The sequence below is a fragment of the Chaetodon trifascialis genome, chromosome 1 (genome assembly GCF_039877785.1).
Source record: "Chaetodon trifascialis isolate fChaTrf1 chromosome 1, fChaTrf1.hap1, whole genome shotgun sequence".
Lineage (NCBI taxonomy): Eukaryota > Metazoa > Chordata > Actinopteri > Chaetodontiformes > Chaetodontidae > Chaetodon > Chaetodon trifascialis.
The window spans coordinates 8,604,295-8,625,612 of record NC_092056.1 but is presented as its reverse complement, the minus strand read 5'-3'; the positions used below and the strand labels follow the sequence as shown (position 1 = coordinate 8,625,612).

General features: G+C 42.0%; 1 protein-coding gene across 5 annotated transcripts in view; it reads left to right on the top strand.

Annotated features, from left to right (window-relative positions):
- The first annotated feature begins 336 nt into the window (after positions 1 to 336).
- The window catches only part of cdkl5 (cyclin dependent kinase like 5), a 38,591-nt gene continuing 17,609 nt past the window's right edge, over positions 337 to 21,318 (top strand). For 3 of the 5 annotated variants that reach the window (XM_070968185.1, XM_070968167.1, XM_070968150.1), the window contains exons 1-8: positions 369 to 790; positions 3,187 to 3,555; positions 7,399 to 7,433; positions 16,819 to 16,864; positions 16,946 to 17,082; positions 17,440 to 17,560; positions 18,436 to 18,495; positions 19,397 to 19,487. In XM_070968185.1, the coding sequence (XP_070824286.1) occupies positions 3,519 to 3,555; positions 7,399 to 7,433; positions 16,819 to 16,864; positions 16,946 to 17,082; positions 17,440 to 17,560; positions 18,436 to 18,495; positions 19,397 to 19,487 (527 nt within the window). In that variant the 5' untranslated portion in view covers positions 369 to 790; positions 3,187 to 3,518. Of the gene's footprint in view, positions 969 to 3,186; positions 3,556 to 7,398; positions 7,434 to 16,818; positions 16,865 to 16,945; positions 17,083 to 17,439; positions 17,561 to 18,435; positions 18,496 to 19,396; positions 19,488 to 21,318 lie in introns of all 5 variants that reach the window. The other 2 variants (XM_070968176.1, XM_070968158.1) reach the window with 2 other exon arrangements.

Sequence of the window (21,318 nt, the reverse complement as noted above, 5' to 3'; positions counted from 1 at the left end):
GTTGATGCAGGAGTTTGCAGTACAAACTGGCTGAAACAAAAAGCACAAGTGCTTATCACCTGAAAACATTAAATGCTCTTGTCAGAGAATAAAGCTGCATTAAACCACATCTGTTCAAAAACACAATTATTATAATGGAAGTTTAAATCAAGTTGTTTGAGGGAGAAGGATGAGCTAATGGGATGGTGTGGAGGTCAAGCACAGTGTGGCCTTTGGTGAAAAGGTGGCGTCTTGCAACAGCTGGTGGTATTTAATGCACAAAACATTTTGTAACACCTGCTCATTATGAAACAGACCGAGTGTCTGTGAATCCAGTGAATTCACACTGATTTCGCCAATTAGTGCAGTCATGAAGGGGAGGTGTAGGTGGGAGAGAGTGGAGACAAGCTGCAGGAAGATTTTTAATCACTGGCACAACATGGATTGACCAAAAGGGGCGAAGCGACAGCGCAATCAGGCACTGACAGCGTGAAATCGGTGTCGTCCCCGAGGGGGATTGATCAGGCATGTTCAGGATTTAACAGGTTATGAGCTGGATTCCATTTCCATCCCAAAGTTTTATTTTATCACAGCTCATATTGGATGTAAAGACCACTGCTGGAACGCGCAGACGTCCGTGTTTCTATTGGCTGTCCGCGGCGTCGCTCAGAGGAATGACGATTTTGCTGGTATAACCAGCTGATGCTGAGGCTATGAACACGGAGCCTCTGAAGAACTGTTGACGGTACATGGATGCCCCGTCATCGGCGTTATGCCTGCGGATTCGGTCTCATCTCCATCCAGAGACTGAGTGAGTAGGATATTTGATCGTGTCACGACGCACAGGCCCGGGCTTCCCCCCCTCCTCCTGTCGGTCCACATGATGTTTCTCCGTCTTGTTCCCACATCATCATTTTCATGGGCATGATGTTATGTGCTTCACAGACTGAGCTTTCTCACCTCACACAGGCGACACATCATATCTGCAGGTAAAGGAGGTTAATTGGTGTGAATGATGTACGGCCAGCGATGGATATTGTTTTTTTTTTTATCCTGAATGCGTTTTTGCGTGCGTGAAATGATGTCTAATTACGGGGTTATGGGTAAACGCTATTTGTGGTTCTTGTTGTGCAACACTGTCGTGAACATTGGTCCGTGAACTACGATTTAATGTATGCACTGGTTGCTGTGTAGGCTGAGAAACGCGTGGACAGCGATGGAATGGTGGTGCGCTCCGCAACGCAGCGATGAGAGAGACGCAGTTTCGGTGCAGAGAGAGCAGCATTACTATCCTCTCTCCCTCACCTCATACACACACGCACGCACACACATAGCCTCGTGCACGCGGGCGCACGCACTTGCCTATTAAATTCACGCTCACAAACTCACTCCTTCCCGTGGTTTCCTTTGCATGCAGGCGCTTGTTGCGAGATGAATGTGTCAGTCCGTTCTATCAGCATCTCCAGGACTTTCACTGTGATTTGTCCACCTTATTTCCGTTTACCAGCTGTCTGCCTGATGGCTGCAAGGACAAGCAGCAGCTTATCAACACACCGACCCCGTGCTGTACCCATTTTTTAGGAACATTTTTCCTGGAGGGCAGGAAATAATGCATCCTACGTTGCTCCAGTCGCAGGCTTTCGGGGTATATTTGTCTGTTAGGACAAAATACAGGAAGGCTCCAATCACTCCCCAGTGGCAGCACCATATCCTTAAATGACTAGCCATGGATGGCCTCAACATCCACCTTATCACTTCCTTGGAAAGACTTAGCTGTGTGGAGTGTACACTGCATAGGAAAACGCCCACACAGGCACATGAGCCAAATCAACATTAAAGTGTCTTTTCTTTCGTACTGCTGAATAAATCAAGTGTTATACAAATGAAGTTGGACTGATACCGTGAGAAGCTTTGATGGTTCCAGTCCAACAGCATTCACATTACAAAAGAGGCATTTAATAACCGTGGTCAGTTTTTGGATGTGCGACAGGAGGAGATCTAAGCCTTTGGATATAATTGTTCTATCTGAGCTTGTTTTTTTTCTTCCCGAAACAAAATGCTTTATCATTCAACGTGTTTAAATGTAGAACATGATCTTGGAAATGGGGAGGAAAACCAAGAAAGGGCTGAATATTAGCACACAGGAAGAATGTGAGTTGTGAGAATGTTAAATCCTTGCACATTTAACCTAGTTCATCATTTCACGTGTGGCAGCAACAGAGAGCTGTAGGTAATTATACACTGGGTTAAGTGCAAAGTGCAGCTGAAGCTGATGTGAATGTGGTTTTGCAGGGATTTGTGATGGCGCTAGATTAAAAATCAGGGGATCACCTAAATTATTCCAATTCATCCTGAGGCAGACATGAACTTGTGTACCAAATTTCATGTTTACCATCTTTGTTTAGCGTGTTAGCATGCCAACATTGTCAACATGTCTGTAGCTTTGCAGGTATTTGTTCATAAACTAAAGTACTGAATCACCTATGTTACTGAAACCATCATGAGGGAAACATGAACATCTGTACCAAATGTCATGGCAATCCATCCATCCATGAGCTGTTGAGACATTTCACTAAAAAACACAGAAGTCAACCTGCTGGTGGCACAAGAGGGAAAGTCAAGGGATCACCAAAGTAATTAGGATTCAGCCCCTTAGCACCAGGATATCTTCATGGCAATCTAACCGATAGTTGTTAAGATGTTTCACTATGAAACAAACATGTCTCCTGGTGCCACAATGGGAAAAGTCAAGGTACCACCAGTAGGATTCATCCTCTGGGTGGATCAGCATCTATGTAATTTCATGACAATACAGTCAGTTGTTGTTGAGATATGACCAACTGACCAACAGCAAACTACAAAGTTAGACCCTCAAAGCAAAGCAGGCAGGGCTTTAAAGTGCCGCCAGCCATTATACATTCACACTAGGCTGTCACCCTTGCAGCACCGTCCAGATTGACTGTGTGGCTGATGGGAGTAGATGGGATAGGATGAGTGTATCGAAGTCAGGCTTAAATCATCCATGATTTAAATGTGTCCTCGAGGAAATGCCTTCCTGTGCATCTACATGTCCTAGTTAGCCACCATCTGTACCAGGAATGGCACCAGCATGCTACTGCCTGCGCAAGGAATGATGGGAAGATGGACCTTGGAATGACCCTTCAGCGGCATATTGTAACATCTTGCTTCTTGTCTCTGGTTCTGCAGGTACGACCGGGTGGAGGTTTGGACAGAAGTACAGGACGTGCAACCTCAAGACATGGACTAAAGGGATTTCAGAGACAACTGAAACGACTTGGGTGACATCCAGAAATAAAAGAAAGTGACGTTTACATAAAGGCTTGAAGAGCACTGCGGAGTGAGGAAGAGAGAAGCTGAAGTGGGGGAGGAGTGAAGATGGGGTGTGGTCAGATGCTCGCCACCTTTCTCCTGGACTCTACAGTTCGCTCCGCCAGCCTCAGGTCAAAGCAGGAGTCTCCTCGCTAAAATCCGAGCAGCTCATTTCACCTGCTGGAGGAGCCCCCACCCTCGGTGATGTGATGAATAAGTTTGAAGTCCTTGGCATTGTGGGAGAAGGTGGGTGGTTTAACACAGCGGATTTTACTGCATGCTCGTAGAACGTGTGGATTGTGCGGACCGTTGTTAACCTACAGCTCTGATCCCAGTGATCAGGGAGGTCATCCACTGTTGTTATCATGGGAATCTGTGTGTTTTAGCTGCATGTTGCTTCATGCAGCTGAAACCCACGTATCACTATTGTCAGATCTTGTACCTCCAACACTTCTCCTTTCGAGGAGCTTTTTGACACAATGCAAAGGGATATTAAAGGTCTTTGTGAGCCTTAGAGGTCGTAGAGGTTTGTCATAGAGACTGTAGTTTCTAGGCTTTTATTTACCTTAGCTGCAGAGAGAATCTGAAACATGCTTATATTAGACAAGTCTTTATCCCTATACCTCCCTGTTTTGTGAATAAACCCACTCCAATCCTGATCTGCCCCCATTTTAATTCGCTGTTGATGCAACCATCCTCCATGTTTATGTGTCATCTTGATAGTGTCTCTTTCCACAGTTCTGTTTTCATCAGTGCCATACTGTCCTGTCATACTCACCACGCTGCTGATCTGACTTCCTCTAACAGAAATACTATTCTCCAATTGTTTCCACTTGCTTCCATTTTGTCGTGTTTTTTTTTCAAGCGTTGTTAAGTTAACATCAATGAAATCCAACACTTCCTGGGTCGGTGTTTTACATTAAAAGCCCTCCAGCAGCTCAAAGGGCACGATTCATCCCCTTCCTGGTGGGCTTTTAATCTGCGCTAGAGCTGAATTTCACGGACTGTAACTGAACTGCACTTTGAAAAACCAGCAGAGTAAAAACAACTGGAATTAATTAGTGAATTAAACCAGTATTTGTCTTATAAGGAGAAGACTCAGTAGTACTGATGCAAATGGTGCTGTGGAAATGTAAAATATGGTGAGTTTACCATAAGCTATCAGAGTATATGTAATTCCACCCCCACTTGTTTTTTACTCAAGTGGTACCTTTGGCTTTTATTTGACATTATTTGAGTACTTTTATGGGCTGCACGGTGGCGCAGCAGGTAGTGCGCGTGCCTCACAGCACGAAGGTTGCCGGTTCGATCCCCGGGTCAGGCGGGGCCTTTCTGTGTGAAGTTTGCATGTTCTTCCCGTGCATGCGTGGGTTCTCTCCGGGTACTCCGGCTTCCTCCCACAGACCAAAAACATGCTCATTAGGTTAATTGATGACTCTAAATTGTCCGTAGGTGTGAGTGTGAGTGTGAATGGTTGTTTGTCCTTTCATGTGGCCCTGCAATCGGCTGGCAACCGGTTCAGGGTGTACCCCGCCTCTCGCCCATTGTAGCTGGGATAGGCTCCAGCCCCCCGCAACCCCGAAAGGGATAGGCGGTATAGATAATGGATGGATGGATGGAGTACTTTTATTTGAGATTTTACAGCAAATGACAAAAATGAGTTATTTTTGCCTGACAAAGACCTCTGGTGGGTGTGTGAATTATGACTCTTGCCTGTCAGGAACAAAGGTGGATGTTGCGTGATGTTGGTATAGAGCTGCTTTAATATCTCTTTCACAATTCAGGCAAACATTCAGTGATGATTTCTTTCGATCCTGACCACAATCTTTCCTTAACCATTACCAAATAAAACCCAAACCTATCAGTTTACCCAGAGCAGTTGCAATTTATAGGCTGTTTTGGTAGTGACAGACGACTGACTGATTGCTACAGTTGGAGGATTTGTTGGATCCTTCAACAGATCTGAAAATATGAGAGCAACCACATTTGGAGAAACAGGTTTTCACTGGATAGTGGTGACGTTTTGTATTTTATTAGGCTTAGAGCAATATTTTTTCAGAACTGAAATATCTTTAGGCTACTTTCAAGCCAGAGAAAAGTTAAAATTATAAAGGGATTAAAGTTTTCCAGACCAGAACTTTATTCCCCTCACAGTGAAACTTTCATCCTTGCAGAAAATATTGAAAATACTGAGGTCATGACCATAAGCCTCGATTTTGTGCATCAGTGTGTTTATGTGTGTCTGTGCTTCTCCCACTATGTGTGTGTGGTGGTCAGCTCTTGCTCCAGTGACAGCATTGATGGCTGGTCAGAAAATGAAATAAATGAGGATAAAATTTGATGTCTAGCCACAAATGACTCCCAAGTATTCCACACACAGGTCCTTCACACATCAAAGCATGCAGAAATGATTTCTTTCAGTCAGCAGCGTCATTTGTAGCCGATTTCAGTGAGTCGGACTGACATGCATCCCTGGCTTCACTCTAATGTGAGAAGACAGAGTAACCGAGTGTTTATTGTACTGTTGATAATTCTCGCTGACTGTGATCTACATCAGTGCCTGTCAGCATAAATTAATCCAAAAGTTTGATACACAAAGAAATGATGGAAGATTTAAAACCACTGCAGCCACCATGTGCAGACTTTGTGCTTGTAGCATCTTTCAAGTCATTCTGATGGTGTAAGCCGAAGACAGTAATCCTTGCCGTTTTAAATTCACATTTGAAAGTTATATTTTAATGAAATTGTTTATGTTTTTCTGTTTGTAATGTCAAAAATGACCACTAATTAAACCACTAACTGTTTGTACTCAAGAGAATTTAAGCTCCTCGATTGAGTGTTTCTGCTTACAGAAACTCTTTGGGTGTCATTTCTCTCCTCTCCCCTGTAAATTGTTATCAAAGAAGATCTTTTCTAACGCAGTTGCTTATCTTTCTGGAATTCTGCAGCATGTTTCACCAAATTCACGACATGCAAACTGCATCAGGGAATCATTCAGGTTCACTTTGACACATTTCAGTAATCAAAACAAACATACTGGTGACCCACGTGAGAGCTTTGTACAGAAGGACTCACAAATTTACCTGCAATTTGTGAGTGAAATTACATGTGAAACGTGATGCCGCAGCCATTTGTGATCTGTGTGTAAGCAGAGCTCGCAAATTGCCTTTTTGGAACATCGTGTTTCTGTCCATATCCATTGATGAAAGGGTATCATAACTCGATCATGAAGACCTGTCAGTATTCAACAAATACAGCCACCATGAGGCAACAGCATAATTGTTGTTTTACCTTGTTTCAGCATTTCAAAAGAGAACAATGAAAGTACCGTCTTAAGGAAAACACAGTTTGCTATAGATGCTAATAGGCTAGGTTAGAAAGAGTGTGCCACCTCAGCTCTTCATCCCACCGAGCCAACTGGGACATCAGAGAGAGCAGAAGCAATAAAGTGATTGACAGTATTAGGCTTGTGTTTTGAAGATGATTTCCATTTGTGAAGTAGTAGCCTGGCTAAACTGGGCAAAGACTTCATTTTACCTGTTTGTTATTCATTTGTCCATCATGCATTATGTCCAATCAGTGGTATTATGGAAACAATTTGTTTGTTCTAGCCTTTTTACCCAGTTGAATAGGAAATTCAAAGTGGTACAGACACAACTGGGAGTGGACATGTAGTGTCTGAGATTAGCAGCTGAGAGGAGAGATATGAAAAATAATTAACTTCAACCAATGCAAGTCTGGCTGACCTGCCTAAAATACAGATTTACAGCTGTAGACCTGACATCTGAAATATGGACGATCAACTGAGAACATGATGTGCTTTGGCAAAGACAGAAAGCTGCAGGGACACTGTGTGTGTGTGGTGTTAGTTGTCAAAGATACATGTGTGTGTTCAGTGTGGGGGAGTACGTATGCCTCCGCCTCACCTATTAACCGATGTTTCTCTGGTGCTTCTCACCTGCTGCACTTGTATTCTATGAGCATCAGCATGTTTGTTTGAGGTTTAGGAGGCCAAAATATAATTAAGATGTTGAACATTAAGCATGCAGTCTGACTTTTTATTGATCTGTTGTGTCTTTGTCTGTGCAGGAGCATATGGAGTGGTGCTTAAGTGCAGGCATAAGGTAAGACAGCGTTTATCATTTGTATGAAATATTTATGGTTTGCATTATTGTGCCATGAAGGCTTTGTGTTACAGAGTATTTTAAGATATGAATATCAGATGATGACACAGAATTAAACGCAAATGTAGACAATTAGCTGCAACAATGAGTCGAGTAAATGAACGGTTGATCAAAAGAAAACTGACCAGCAATTATTTTGATAATTGATTAATCATTTGTGTCGCTTTTCAAGTAAAAATGCCCAATATGCACGAGTTTAAGTTTTTCACATTATTATAGTACAGTATTTGCTGCTTGTTTTTGGACTGTTGTTTGCATAAAACTAACAATGCAAGGGCATTACTTTGTGCTTTGGAAAGTTGTCAAATATCAGAGAACTTTTCTTCTGCTGCTACTACAGCAGATTTTAATTCAACGTGCTTCAACATCATCAACAATGATAGCACACTGACACACGAGCTGGGAAATGCTGTCTACAATACCCTGATGTCGCCAGTGGCTTGCGGTGTGCAAACTCATAAAGTGGCATTGACCTACTTTCTCACATGTTTTATTTATGTCACAATGTATGCATGAAGCTGAGTGTTATCCAAGAAAGTGGGGCATAATGTGGATTACAACCATGGCTTTTAAATGAGTGTTATTAATGTGCTTGGTATGCATGAAAGGCCTGCTGGTGTGACTCATCCAGTAGTGCCTAACATATTGACTGGATGGATCCCAGCTCGCTGCTGTTGTATCTTCCACCACTCCCTGTTCCATCAAGCAAAGGCAATGTTTTCAACCTGTTGCCATCAGAGTAGCAAATCAAACAGTCATCAAGACATTTTTTCAAAAAAAAAAAAAAAAAGATACCAAAATAGCTGTAACTTACTATTTTATTTATTCCACTTAATTTCAAAACTAAAAGACTTAGACTTTAGACTTTAGACTGCTTCTTTATTGACCCCAATCTGGGAAATTGTTTGTTGTTGTAAAAAAAAAAAGTCACTTTTTAAGCTAGAGTGCACAACTTAACAGCCACTGTGAGAACAAGTGACAATTATTGGATAATGATAAATGCTAAAATACAGTGTAACAGTGGCACAAAGTCAAAGTCAGCAAACAGGCTCAGTCAGATACAGGTATTTATCTAAAGCTTGCTAGCATTAGCCAACATTAGCCACGATAAGCTCACCATATCAAACCAGGGCTGTAACTTTTACCAGCGTCAATAAAGTCAAATCCCTATACGGTGGTAGCAACAAGCTTTTGAGTGTATTAAATACTTACTTATTACTCAGCATAACCTACATGCACCTACTCATTTAATTCAAAAATTCAGAAACCCTTAAAGGTCCTTTTAGAATCAGAATCAGACTCAGAATCAGAAAAAGCTTTATTGCCAAGTACGATTTTACACATACAAGGAATTTGTTTTGGTGAAGTGAATACTATTAAAAAGTAAAAAATGTAAATAAATCCTCTGTTGTTGTTACCCTGATGTTCATGAGCTCTTCTCTGGTGAAAGATCTGCGGGTACCATCGCAAAAAACATAGTTAACAAAACAAACAACACGCACCAACACACCGAGGCAGCCGCCCGCGGCGCCATCTTGGATGAGGGATTTTAAATGGGTTGATGTTGGGAAAATATGACAAGTGCTTCTGAACCTTTTTAAAAAAAACTTCTATGAAATTATATTCTCGGGAATGTTTCTTAATCTGGCCTCAAGTTTCACCAACACAATCTAAAATCGGATGCCCAAACTCTCCATTGCTTTACTGACAGCAGCTGAACAGACCACCTCTCAAAGCGCCGTAGACCCGCTGAGGTGACTGAGACCTGAACTGGTACACAGGCGCAGCAGATTTATGCGTATAATGAAACTGGCTCGTTGAGGCGCTTTCCAGACTGTTTGGCATGTTGTCCATATTGTGTGGAGCCGTGATGGATGGAAAGAGCAGGAACAATGTGTTTAGAAAGCTACAGATCCAGATCAACACTGTTATCAAACCGATCAGACAGGAATGGGGTTAATGGCAGATTACTGCTACTATTATTAGCACCTGCATTCAAGGTCTCATTAATAAAGTGATGTGAACTGAGAGCTTAATCTGAATGAAAGGTGAGACATCAACAAGTTCTTTTTCATAATTTATCATGGGGTATGACACATTTGACTTGTGAAATCAATTTATCCAGCATTTGCTTGATGAAATATAATGAATATACTACAGAAGACATTGGAGGTGAACTGTTCATGCATTTTAGTTTAGTCCCTGCTTTGGTTTACTTCACCGTGAGTTCCACCAGCGATGGTGAACATAATGCCAAATATAACGTCATAGCGAAGGAGCACATATATATAAAACTGACGATGATAAACCAAAAAAGAAATCAGGGGTGTTTTTGCTCAAACTCCCAGATATACATTATCATATACACACTGTGGATCACATGTAATAGATAGACACTCGAGAACCCTGGCAGAAATGTGCCATTTCAAGGCAGCACGTGGTGCTGGCTTTGTGTCCTGATTCAACAGTGTGAAAAGCAGAGCTGGAAATTTTAATTAAAGATCATTTTAGGCACCCTTTGCTAGGAGGAAACTGCACAGGAGTCACACCAGATAGTCATTTCCACATTTAGTGCAGCTGAAAATGTAATAATATATAACTTTATATTAGCTATTATACTCATTAAGCCTGTGGCACTCTTTTCAGACACTAAATTTCATGTTAACTTAATAATGTGACTTACATTGACCGACATTCAGAATCATTACAGACCTTAAAATAAAACAGAAAAGATATATATAGTGTAATACATACACTTAAAATCACATTCAGTTTCCTTCATAGACAGATAAATGTTGAGACATAGAGTAGAGACATAGTACATTGTACATTAGAGGACAATAATTAACAGTAAATTAAAATACAGATTAAATAAAGTTTTTTGCCTGCAGGGTTTCCTTTCAGGCTGCATGTAGACCACAAAGACTTCCATTCTGTATGTGGCCTGAGAGGTGAAACACACTCACGCTTCTCCGTCAGCTTATTGCTTCTTCCACTCAGCAGCAATTGAAGGCAAAATTGTGAATAAACATTTCTGTCAAGTCAGACCTTCGCTCATGTGGATTATGGTGGCTGCACAGTAGTGGAACGAGGTTCAGAGAAACGTCAGTCAGGAAATCAAGCTGAAGTAATAAAAATGAGTGGGGGGCAGAGGGATTTTGGAAAGCGCGGAGGGACATGTGGAAATTACTCCCTTGGATGCTCTGAGCAGAAATGGTATTGCCAGAGCAGACGCAGCAGGGGAAACCAGTGAAATACGCTGTCATTGAACATTTTGCTGACACATTTAATATCAATATCTTCCAACTTGGCAAATGTGTTAATTAACAGCAATTCCTAATTATGTCAATTTAAAAAAAAATGTAAGAAAGAAACTTTCCTGTTGCAAATCAATACTAAGTAAATGTCATTTCTAGGAGTCAAGGTTGGTCTGGGCCCCGGGGGTCTGGCCATCATAAACAGGCTGCGCATACTCCCCAGCCAGTCAGTTATATCATTAACAATGATATCTCTCTCTGTACTAAAGCGTTTAACAAATTAAAAGACTTTCTTGCAGTGCACTGAGTCTTATCCTCCAGATAGACTCACGCTGTCTCTTCACTTATTTATAGATTTTATACACTTAAAATAGAATTCTCACTTATGGAAAAACTATCACTCTGCTAAACTGAGTCAAACTGAGCCACATTAGCCACAGCGAGCTACTTTAATCAACACGTTCTCATCTGTGTGGCTCATACTTTAAAGAATTACATATTTTTAGCCTGATTTCTTCTGTCAGCACATTTATGAACACAATATATTTGTTAAAAACACCTCATTCGACAGATAGAGCCAAAGAGGACGACTGTGGGAGGAGTGACAGTCGCGGCAGAGTCAACAAGAGAGGAGAAGGGACAGGAGAGGATTTCTTAGAGAGGATTTACATTCAGAGAGTGAATCTTATGTTGATTTCTGATCATAATTATTGTTTACTGCTCTCAGGTTAAATGCTTGAATGCATGATGTTGAATGTTGAATGCTGATTCATTGAAAATGAATCAAGGTTATGACTACTTGCACTGTGCGACATGAAGGGGACGATAAAGTAAGCTGGGGTGAAACCTGTGTGAGTTTCTGAATTTAAAACAGGTTAATTCATTATGGAGTTCTGCGAGTGCTTAACGTCTGGTCCCTTTTCTCATATGTGGCGCACGGACATGTTTCTTTCATTTTACGCCCTGCATTTGTCCTTTGACCAAGAAGTTCTCTCAGCGCTATACGCTTCATGAAAATTTCAAATGAGCCATGAATTATATACATTGAGTGAAAAACGAAATGTGCACACGCCTGCGTTCTGCAGTCGTGAACAAAATGTCATGCTAAGCAGAACATGATGGCGAGAGAGAGGAAGCTGCAACCCAACAGAGGCAGGTAAAAAAAAGACGAAAGGACAGTCAGCATTATGGGATGTGTTAGAATGCAGACTGCGGCTGACTGTGAATGTGTGGTCACATTACCCTTGTCTCGTCTCTAATGTGGGGAACGCTGAAGTGCTCTGAATAAGGACTTTGTTCGTTGAAGCGAAATGCTGCTTTGTGAGACCAATGTTTCTCTAGTAACATGCTGATTGTTATTTGTATGCAATAGAGAGAGAGAGAGAGAGAGAGAGAGCAAGCGAGAGCCTGAGCAGGAGAGACAGAGGCCTCTCGTTATTGATTATGACTTCTAATCTGTGTCATGGAAGCGGCAGGAGATGCGTCATATTGTTGAAGGACTGTGTGAGAAATGAAAGCAGAGAACCTGAGAAACAGCCAACAAGTAGGACTCCTCAATCACTGAAAATGACAAGCTGTCTTTAAATAAACTGTGGCTGAACCACAACGTTTTCACGCTTTCATAGTACAAATAAACCAAAGCCAGTAACATTTGCAGTAATTGAATCGATTTTATTGGACCGTCAATTTGGTCCTCAGCTAATCTGCATTTCATACAAATTTAGACAGCGGCTAACATTGTGCTACATGTTAAACTGAGCATCCCAGTAAGTTGCTAAGAATTGAGATGTTTCCCACTGATATACAGCACATGTAGGGGATTTATTTTCATATGTGGAGCCACAGACTCAGACCATGGCAATAAAAGCTTTTTAGCTTTGCTGCAAGAGAGCAGTTATTTTTACTTTTCTCAGCTGGAAGCAGGGCAAACCAGAAACGGGTGGCAGAGGGAGAGAGAGAGAAGCAACGTGTGTGTGTGTGTGTGCGTGTGTGTGTGTGTGTGTGTGTGTGTGTGTGTGTGTGTGTGTGTGTGTGTGTGTGTGTGTGTGTGTGTGTGTGTGTGTGTGATGGAGAGGAGATGCAGAGGGAGGTATTGAATATGGAGACTATGCTGATGGTAAATGGGTCACCCTGTTAGGAGTCTACAGCAGACCTGCGTATGGGTGAGACAGTCATAGAGACTCTGAGCAGCGGGCTAACACTCATCCAGGTGACTCAGAAGAGAGTCAAACTGTAGTACGAAGCAATGAAATGCCTTTTATCCGTGTGTTCCTCCATAAATTATGTGGACTTTACAGTACACAACGCGTCCGATGGAACATTTAATTAGCCGAGCGAGTGTGTGCTAGCGTTTGTGCAATGTTCTGCCACTTTATGGAAGTGTTGTATTAGCGTATGTGGGTGTGTGTATGGAGGCTTATGTGTTATCTTGAATTTGTGACAATAGCACAACCTACACGGTAGTCTGTGTTTCCTGGTGCCCATACAGTATCTCTGTGCTGTATTAAAGGGATATGTAAATTAATTACCAGGAGCTGATCAACAGATTTATCAGTGACTCTGATGGGAGATTAATTGTTGAAACAGTTTATCATGCAAACACACATCCAGTCAAGCAGAGGGGTTTGATTTTTTCAGTTTTAAATCTTTGTAATCTGAATACTTTTGTGGTTTTTGACATAATTTTGATTTATTTATTGTTTTTTTGGATTTATACTGAACAAATCATATTGATGTAAAAACCATACTTAAATCCAACATTACCTCTTCACCTGCAAGACGTTGCTTTCAAACTAGTTTGTCATGTCTGTGTTGTGATTTTCATGTTTTCTTGAATTTTCTGTCATAACGGGTGAGCTTGTAGGACCCCAAAGCAGAACAGTAGACAGATCGGTGCAAGCGTTTGTTTTTTTTTTCCTTTCATGACAGCAGATCTCAGGGAGACTAGGCAGGAAGAGTTTAGCTGACTTAGGGCAGGAGATGCAGGTGGAGAATGGCCCAGAGGAGACCAAACACAGACGTGAGGTCAGGAGCTCAGAAAATGGAGCAGACTTTAGCAAGGGCAACAACAGGAGCCAGGACAAAGTATCACCTTGGACTCCTGACAATCTGCCAAAGACTGCAGTGAAGGACCGGGGTTTATATACTGTGAGCGTTGATTACTTGATGAACCTCAGGTGAGCTGGCAGCAGGTGAACCACGCCCAGTTCAGCTCAGGCACACACACACAAAACACAAGGAAACAAGACTGGAAGATACTGCCAATCCTGACATTTTGTCTTATCAGAAGTTTACTTTGTGTAGGTGGAGCTCCTGACTTGATAGCTGCCAAGATTTGTCCTGGTTATTCAAGTGAAGCCTCACTGCGTGCATGTGTCTGCAGAAAATGGTTGTACTGAATCGCTGTTATGTGATTGCGAGTAGCACAACGGACATGCATTGACATTGTTAACATATTTGTTTTTATAATCGTCTTCTCAAATATTTGTCCAGCATTTCATCATTCCAGTAACACAGGAAGGAAGATTACAAAAAGATCATCATAAAGACCCACGCAGAAGGGAAAAGACAGACCAAAGGAAAAAGAAATGCACAGAGAGAAAGGGAGTTTGTCCTGTTGGCTCCATTGATGAATATATCCCATTTAGCATAATAATGATGTCATGATTTAACAGATGTGTGTTTAGATTAAAAGATAAGTGGGTGGCTAAACAGTTCTATGGCACAGTGCATTTAGGATGCCATGCTAGGCTAAAACATTCAATGCTACAAAAATGTGAGAAGCTTTATTCCTCTGTGTAATGTGACAATCAGGACGTGCTCGTGTCATCAGCAGAAAATCTGCAAGTCGGAGCTATTTTTGGGTTTGCTGACTTAACATTGGATCAAAAGGTAAATCATTGGAGGTCAGACACTCCACACATGAGCACAAGCATCTTCAGCACATCGTGAAGCGCTGCCACGGAGCTGGAAAAGGCACATGTGCTGGATGGGTGCTGGCTTATTATTTTGCCTGATAAACACAGTAAATCGCCCAGTTTGCTATCGTGGATGCTGTAACTTTACTGTCAGCAGTAAGTGTTGTTAGAGCTGTAAATCCACAATGCTTCATTCCTTCTGTCACTCAAATGAAAAGCTCTGAACAAAAGTGTTTTCAGTCAAACAATCGTCTTGTGTGAGGACGGGCGGCGTGCAGCTCCTCACCGCGAGACCTCTTCTCGACACTGAAGGCGACACTGTTGTCTGAAGACTGTAAACAAAAGGACAATAGAGGAAACTGAGTGAGGCAGAAGACAGAGGGAGACTGACCCCCTCTGGACCGTCGTCTTCACCCGCCGCAGCCTCTGGGCCCAACGTTGAGATGGGCCGTTTAATCAAAGATGTGGGCACAAAAACGCCATGACAGGAACTAACTGGAAACTATAAAATTTGTCTTTTTTAATGTTGAGGCAGCTTTAGTTCAAACTTGATGTGAGATTCTCGTGAGACATGGCGGCTTGTATCAGAAACAAGCCGCAGTCATAAAGTCCTTAGTGGTGTTTGCAAAATATGTCAAACATTCAGTGGTTTTCTGCTTGATTAACAGTACGTATACACACATACGTATACACAAGTAAAAGTACTCACTACGCAAAAAGATAAAGAATTTTTTTTTTCAGCCTTCAACGATTCACACACCTCACGTACATCCTGGCAGATCCTCAACCTGAGCAGGTTTAATCAGCAACATATCAGAAAACAGAGTGAGCGATGTGGGGCCTTTAATCTGTAACAGTGCATCATTTTTAATAAGTTGAGTTTTGTATGTAAGTTGTAAAATCAAAGTAACTAAAGTAGTAAAATAGATGCTCTGAAATAAAAGTGCAACATTTCCCTTTGAAATGTGGTGGAGTAGAAGTATAAAATAGCATAAACTGGATATACTCGTCAAATATAAGTACCTCAACATGAGTAACTGTACTTAGTTACCTTCCACCACAGCAAACATGAGATGTAGACAAAAAAGACAGAAGAGATGCATCTGTGCATCGACAGCCCTCCACATTTGTCAGGGTCTATATCGAACCTCACAAACATGTTCGCTGCTCATTAAAAAGGCCCAAAACATGCAGTAATCTTGCCTTAAACCAGACCTTTCTCCCTCACCACTTTCTTGGCTTAAACCATCCACAGCATCAAAGTCCGGGGCCCTGACCAGCCTGCTCGCTGCTGTATGTACTCTGAGACGTGGCGTTAAAATGGAATTATAAACATGTGAAGCTCAATCCCCTCTGTTGCTTCAGTTTGAGGATATTTCCCCTTAAACACAGTCCAGTGGGGGAATCATTTAAGCCTTCAAAGGCCCTTATAAATCTCATTTTCAGTAATGGGAAGCTCACAGTGTAGCCTGATAGTTCATATATTCTACCGAAAAGCAGGGTGGTGAAAGTGCACTTTATATTTGATTGTATTCATGTTTTGCCCATTTTCCTGACATTCCTTTCTGCATATGAGTGCATATGTGATTATCATGTGACTCTCCTGTTCATCATATCACACAGACCGATGTTTAAGCAATGTGAAAAGCTTCCCAAAACTTAAAAAACCCTTTCCTGAATTTGCTGTGTGCACTATATAATCAGAAAAAAACCTATTCTTTTCTTGCTTTCTGGTAAAGTGTGCATTATATATCAGATGTCCAAACTGTAGCATTCTATCTGCAACCACACCGGCTTGTTAAATTCAGCGAGGTCAGTCAAACAACCTGCAGGACGCTGAAGGAGATCAAAGATGCATAATAATGATGCCAAGGATGTGCTGCTTGTTGTGTGCCAGTGCCCTGTGGTAAAATAACTGAAATGAGAGCGCCTGCATGGCTCTTGTGTTGGCACTGCTGGCACACTTTTTTATGTTCATGTTAAGAGCAGGAAATGAATTTAAACATCCTCACATTTCTCCCTTTTACCTTTCGTTCTGCATATACTTATCTTGACGTTCTTTGCGTCTGTCTGTCTGTCTGAGGGCTTTGTTTGACCCGATCTGTTGTCTTCCTCAGCCTTAACACACCTCACGTCCTCATTTCTCCACAGGACACCAACGAGCTGGTGGCCATCAAGAAGTTCAAAGACAGTGAAGGTGAGTGAAGCAGCGAGAGGACATGGAGGGAGAGGAAGCGGCGAACAGCTGTGTCATTGCTGTCTTTTTCATTTCGCTCAGAAAATGAGGAGGTCAAGGAGACGACTCTCCGGGAGCTGAAGATGCTCCGCACGCTGAAGCAGGACAACATCGTGGAGCTGAAGGAGGCTTTCCGCAGGAGGGGGAAGCTCTACCTTGTCTTCGAATATGTCGAGAGGGTCAGTGTGTGCGCCCATCACACACAGCATCTCTGCTCTGCTGTATCTTGACTCGAAGTTTCAGCACGTTGAGACTGCTCAGTTAAGCATAAAAAAGCATCACCATGGCAACATATGAACTATGCTGTTGGTGAACAATGGTGTTCCCCACTGTGCTACCAGGGTATCTGGCCAAGTGTTTATTTCATGGCAGTTTTTATGTTCATGCTGTACTCTAGTCATTTTAGCACAGCGTCCCCTCTCGCTCCCAGGTCAGGGTTTATTTAAAAAGGGGGGGGGGGCCTATGGAGAGGGTCAACAGCACTGTGCTTATTTCACATTTACACCTGCAGCTAAACAATTCGTTTTGGTTTGCAGAACATGCTGGAGCTCTTAGAGGAACTGCCCAACGGTGCACCGCCTGATAAAGTCCGCAGCTACATCTACCAGCTCATCAAAGCTATCAACTGGTGTCACAAGAATGAGATCGTGCACAGAGGTGAGCAGTTTCTTTATTTCTGCATTCATGTCTCTGCTGGGAAAATATCCATCAAATCAAAATCACATTTTCACATTCAAGGGGAAAAATCTGCTTGTGACTCAAGAATTTTGTGGCATTTGCTTCCTTAAGTCAAATGTTGCTGCTTGATTGTGGGAAATACATTTAAAAAAAAAGGAGAAATTGCAGTGGAAGTACTGCAAATGACCCCTGCAGGGAATTACATTACACAACTTAAAATGAATATGAATATTTACAGGTAGCCTGGTTCAAGGTTTGGTGCTCGCTCACAGCTGTTTACCCACTTAAAGAAGAAATCTTTAGTGCCTCAAGTGTGAGATGGCAGCAGCTATAAAATTGTCATTTTGGAGGCGACCACTGCCACAGTTTCTAGATGTTAACTGAAAATGTAGTTGGAAGGATACACCAAACAGCCATGACCTGTGAAGGCAAAACCTAGGAAAAACGAGACGAAATCAGCTAACAGCAGTCAGGACGGTCGGTCTGATTATCAGGCTAATTTAAGGGTTGATTACAGTATTTTCAGACTTAAAAATGGATTTAAATTTCACTTCCTGTCGGCCAACTAATACAAGCATGTGGTATTTCCCCTGGTATAATTTGTTCTTGGCATTGTGGCTTTGAAGCATTTATTTTGATGTAGGAAAACAGAAATTTTAAAAAAGATAAGTGAATAAGTTTGTCTACATCTTTTAACTGTCAGTGAAACGTTTAAGGCTCAGACAGACTTTTAAGTAACAACACTGGTTACAAACTTTTCCTGTTACATTTCCTCAAGTGAATCGGCGTATGTTAGAGCACTGACGCACTTGAAGCATGTCGTTAACAGCCTTTTGTCTGGATCTCTCCTCCAGATATCAAGCCGGAGAACCTCCTCATCAGCTCGGAGGATGTTCTCAAACTCTGCGACTTTGGTGAGTCTTCGCTCTTCTCCTTCTGCTCCTTCCAGCAGCCATATTGTCAGGAGAGATTTACATTTGCCTCGTCGAATAAATAGAATTGACAGAGTGGATCTGCTTTTTCTGGGGGTTTACTGGACCTTGTGCTGTAGATGCAGATTCTTCACAATGCTGTCAAAGTATCTGTGATTTCAGCAGTTATAGCTGTGATTCCATTTTGGGCACTTTGGTTTCTTGGGCTCTGTTCACTGTGAAAAATCCCACCATTAATTTGTCACCTTGTAAGTTGTGTATCAGAAGAATCAATGCTGCCACTGGGAAGCAGCCAGCCAGCACTATAAAATGTCCTCTGGTGGCTGTTATCACAATGAATCTGCCAAAGCTACATTTCAGGAAAGTTAGGTTAATGTCAGGCACCTGCTTCTGCTGGAACTGCACTAATAGACTGTATTGATACAGCTGAGTTTTGTCATTTTACAGTTTCCCAGGTGTGTGTTTTACATTTGGATGAGTCTTTGCAAAATCACACGGTCAGTTAGCTTTGCATACTTGGCAAATGCAACCCAACTGAGTCAGCTGGGGTGAGATTTGTTTGTTATTCACTGTTGGAGCTGGCGTGCTGTTTATTGTGATTTTTCATGCTTAAAATTGACTCTCTGTAACCAGTTATCTGAAGCATGGCCTCAGCCCGCCCGCAGTGACATAACTAATTAGAGCCTGGTCACATGACACGATGACCAGGTTGTTACTGTCCAAAACAATCTGAGTGTTAATTGTAGTTTATTCTTACTGATCGGCTATTTATAGCTTAATTTTAAGGTCTGCCAATTATCTGCGTGTTATCACAGAGCACTGACGTCTGAAATACAGCATGAGCTCTGTGTGATTTATTCATTTTCATCTCATTCTGGCTCAGGTTTTGCTCGTAACCTGTCTGAAGGAACAGATGCCAACTACACTGAGTATGTGGCTACAAGGTGGTACCGCTCGCCCGAGCTGCTGCTGGGGTGAGTCTGTGTGTGTGTGTGTGTGTGTGTGTGTGTGTGTGTGTGTGTGTGTGTGTGTGTGTGTGTGTGTGTGTGTGTGTGTGTGTGTGTGTGGAGACTACGTGAGAAATAGACAGACAGAGAGGGAAAGGGACTTCATTCTGTCGGCTGCTGCAAATCACTCCTAGCATCTTTTTTTCCATCTTGTCAGAGCAGCAGGTGGGTGGAGTTTTTGTATGAGGTGGTGTGAGATAAGGACACACCGATCCATCATTTTGTCTACCGATACCGTTCCCAATAGCTCAGGCGATTGGGAAAACACAGTTTCTAATGATACCAAAGAAGGTGTAAATGAAGTCTTTTCGGGATCAGTCTCATAAATGGTGCAGCAGACATGCAGGATATTGCCATCTGACCGAACCAGGCAGGTGTGTGTAGGAGAGTAAGTGAGAAACGACGGTGCCATGATTAACACTGTCACCAGGCCGCAAGAGGGTTCTGAGTTCAGCCCCGACGGCTGGCTTTGGGGGTTGTCCTCCTGTTTCCTCACTTCAATCACCGCGCAAAGATAAGTGAAAAACATGGAGCCTCAGCTGATATCTGGTCTGTTTCATAAGTGCTGTTAAGGTACCGATGCTGACATTGATCTGGCATAGCGGATTAGTGCATCCCTTGTTTGAGTGTAAGTTGTTTGAAGCACTAAAATGGGCTACAGTTAGCCCATTAGTGGTTTCCAGGGATCCGTGAGGGAATTGCAGGAAGTCCCCAGAGAAATGAGCAGCAGTAGATACTCCAATAAGAATATTCAAGAAAATGACGACTCTGCTCCCAGCTGTCATTCCTGACACATCACATTAACTTCAGCACAGCTTCACAGTTACTGTCCGATCATGTCCAACATACTGGGATTATCGTCGCATTTTAAGATAACCCAGTGGAGTTTTTTGGAGTTTATTTATCTGAGGCAGTCATTTTCTCAAGCTGTAAGCAAACGTTTAGTCTGTCTGAAACATGAAAAGACACCAAATTTGGAGACATATGACTAGTGGAATTTCATCAACTTGACACATCTTGATGTTTGGTCATTTTATGAGGATCTCTTTTAAACATGATTTTAATCATTAGAAATGACTTCTGTCATTGAGATCCCAGCTGGAAACAATGCAATGCAATGGATTTTTATATGCTCTCTATCTGTGGTTGGTGTTGGCAGTAATTTTTTTTATACAGTACTACTCCACACAAATACAAAATAAGTTTTATTGGTTTTCTGTTTACAGTACAGGCACTGACATTTGTAGGATGACAAACAGTACATTTCTTTATCTGCAAATTCACTTGTTTGTTTCACTTGCAAATTTAAGGAATATATGCTTTTTATTTTGTCACCTTCATCAATGGGAAGGGTTATTTTTTTTGACTTTGTTACGTTTTTAGAAGGTCAGAAGAAGGAGAAAGTTATTTCAAAAAGGAAGATCAATGTTAAAAAAAAGGGGTTAAATGGTTAAATTAAGTCTTGTCCTTGTCTTTTGTGGTACATGTCAACCATTGAGTAAGCTCGTTATATTTTCATTATTTTATTTATTAGGAGTTATATTACTTCTGCTTTGTGCACAAGGTTGAGTCCCACAACCCATTTTGTGTAATTCCCATGTTTCCACCTTCATTAATTTAATTCAGATGCTGGAAATGCTGCAGATTTACCTTTAAAGAGGCGATGCTTCACCTGCTACAACATGATAACATGAACCACGGTGTGCACCCCGTATCCTGACATCAAATCTCTGTTTCGCAGTTGTTTTTGATGCTTTTGCTGCATTGAATGTCCACTCTAGCTCGAAGACAGCTGAGC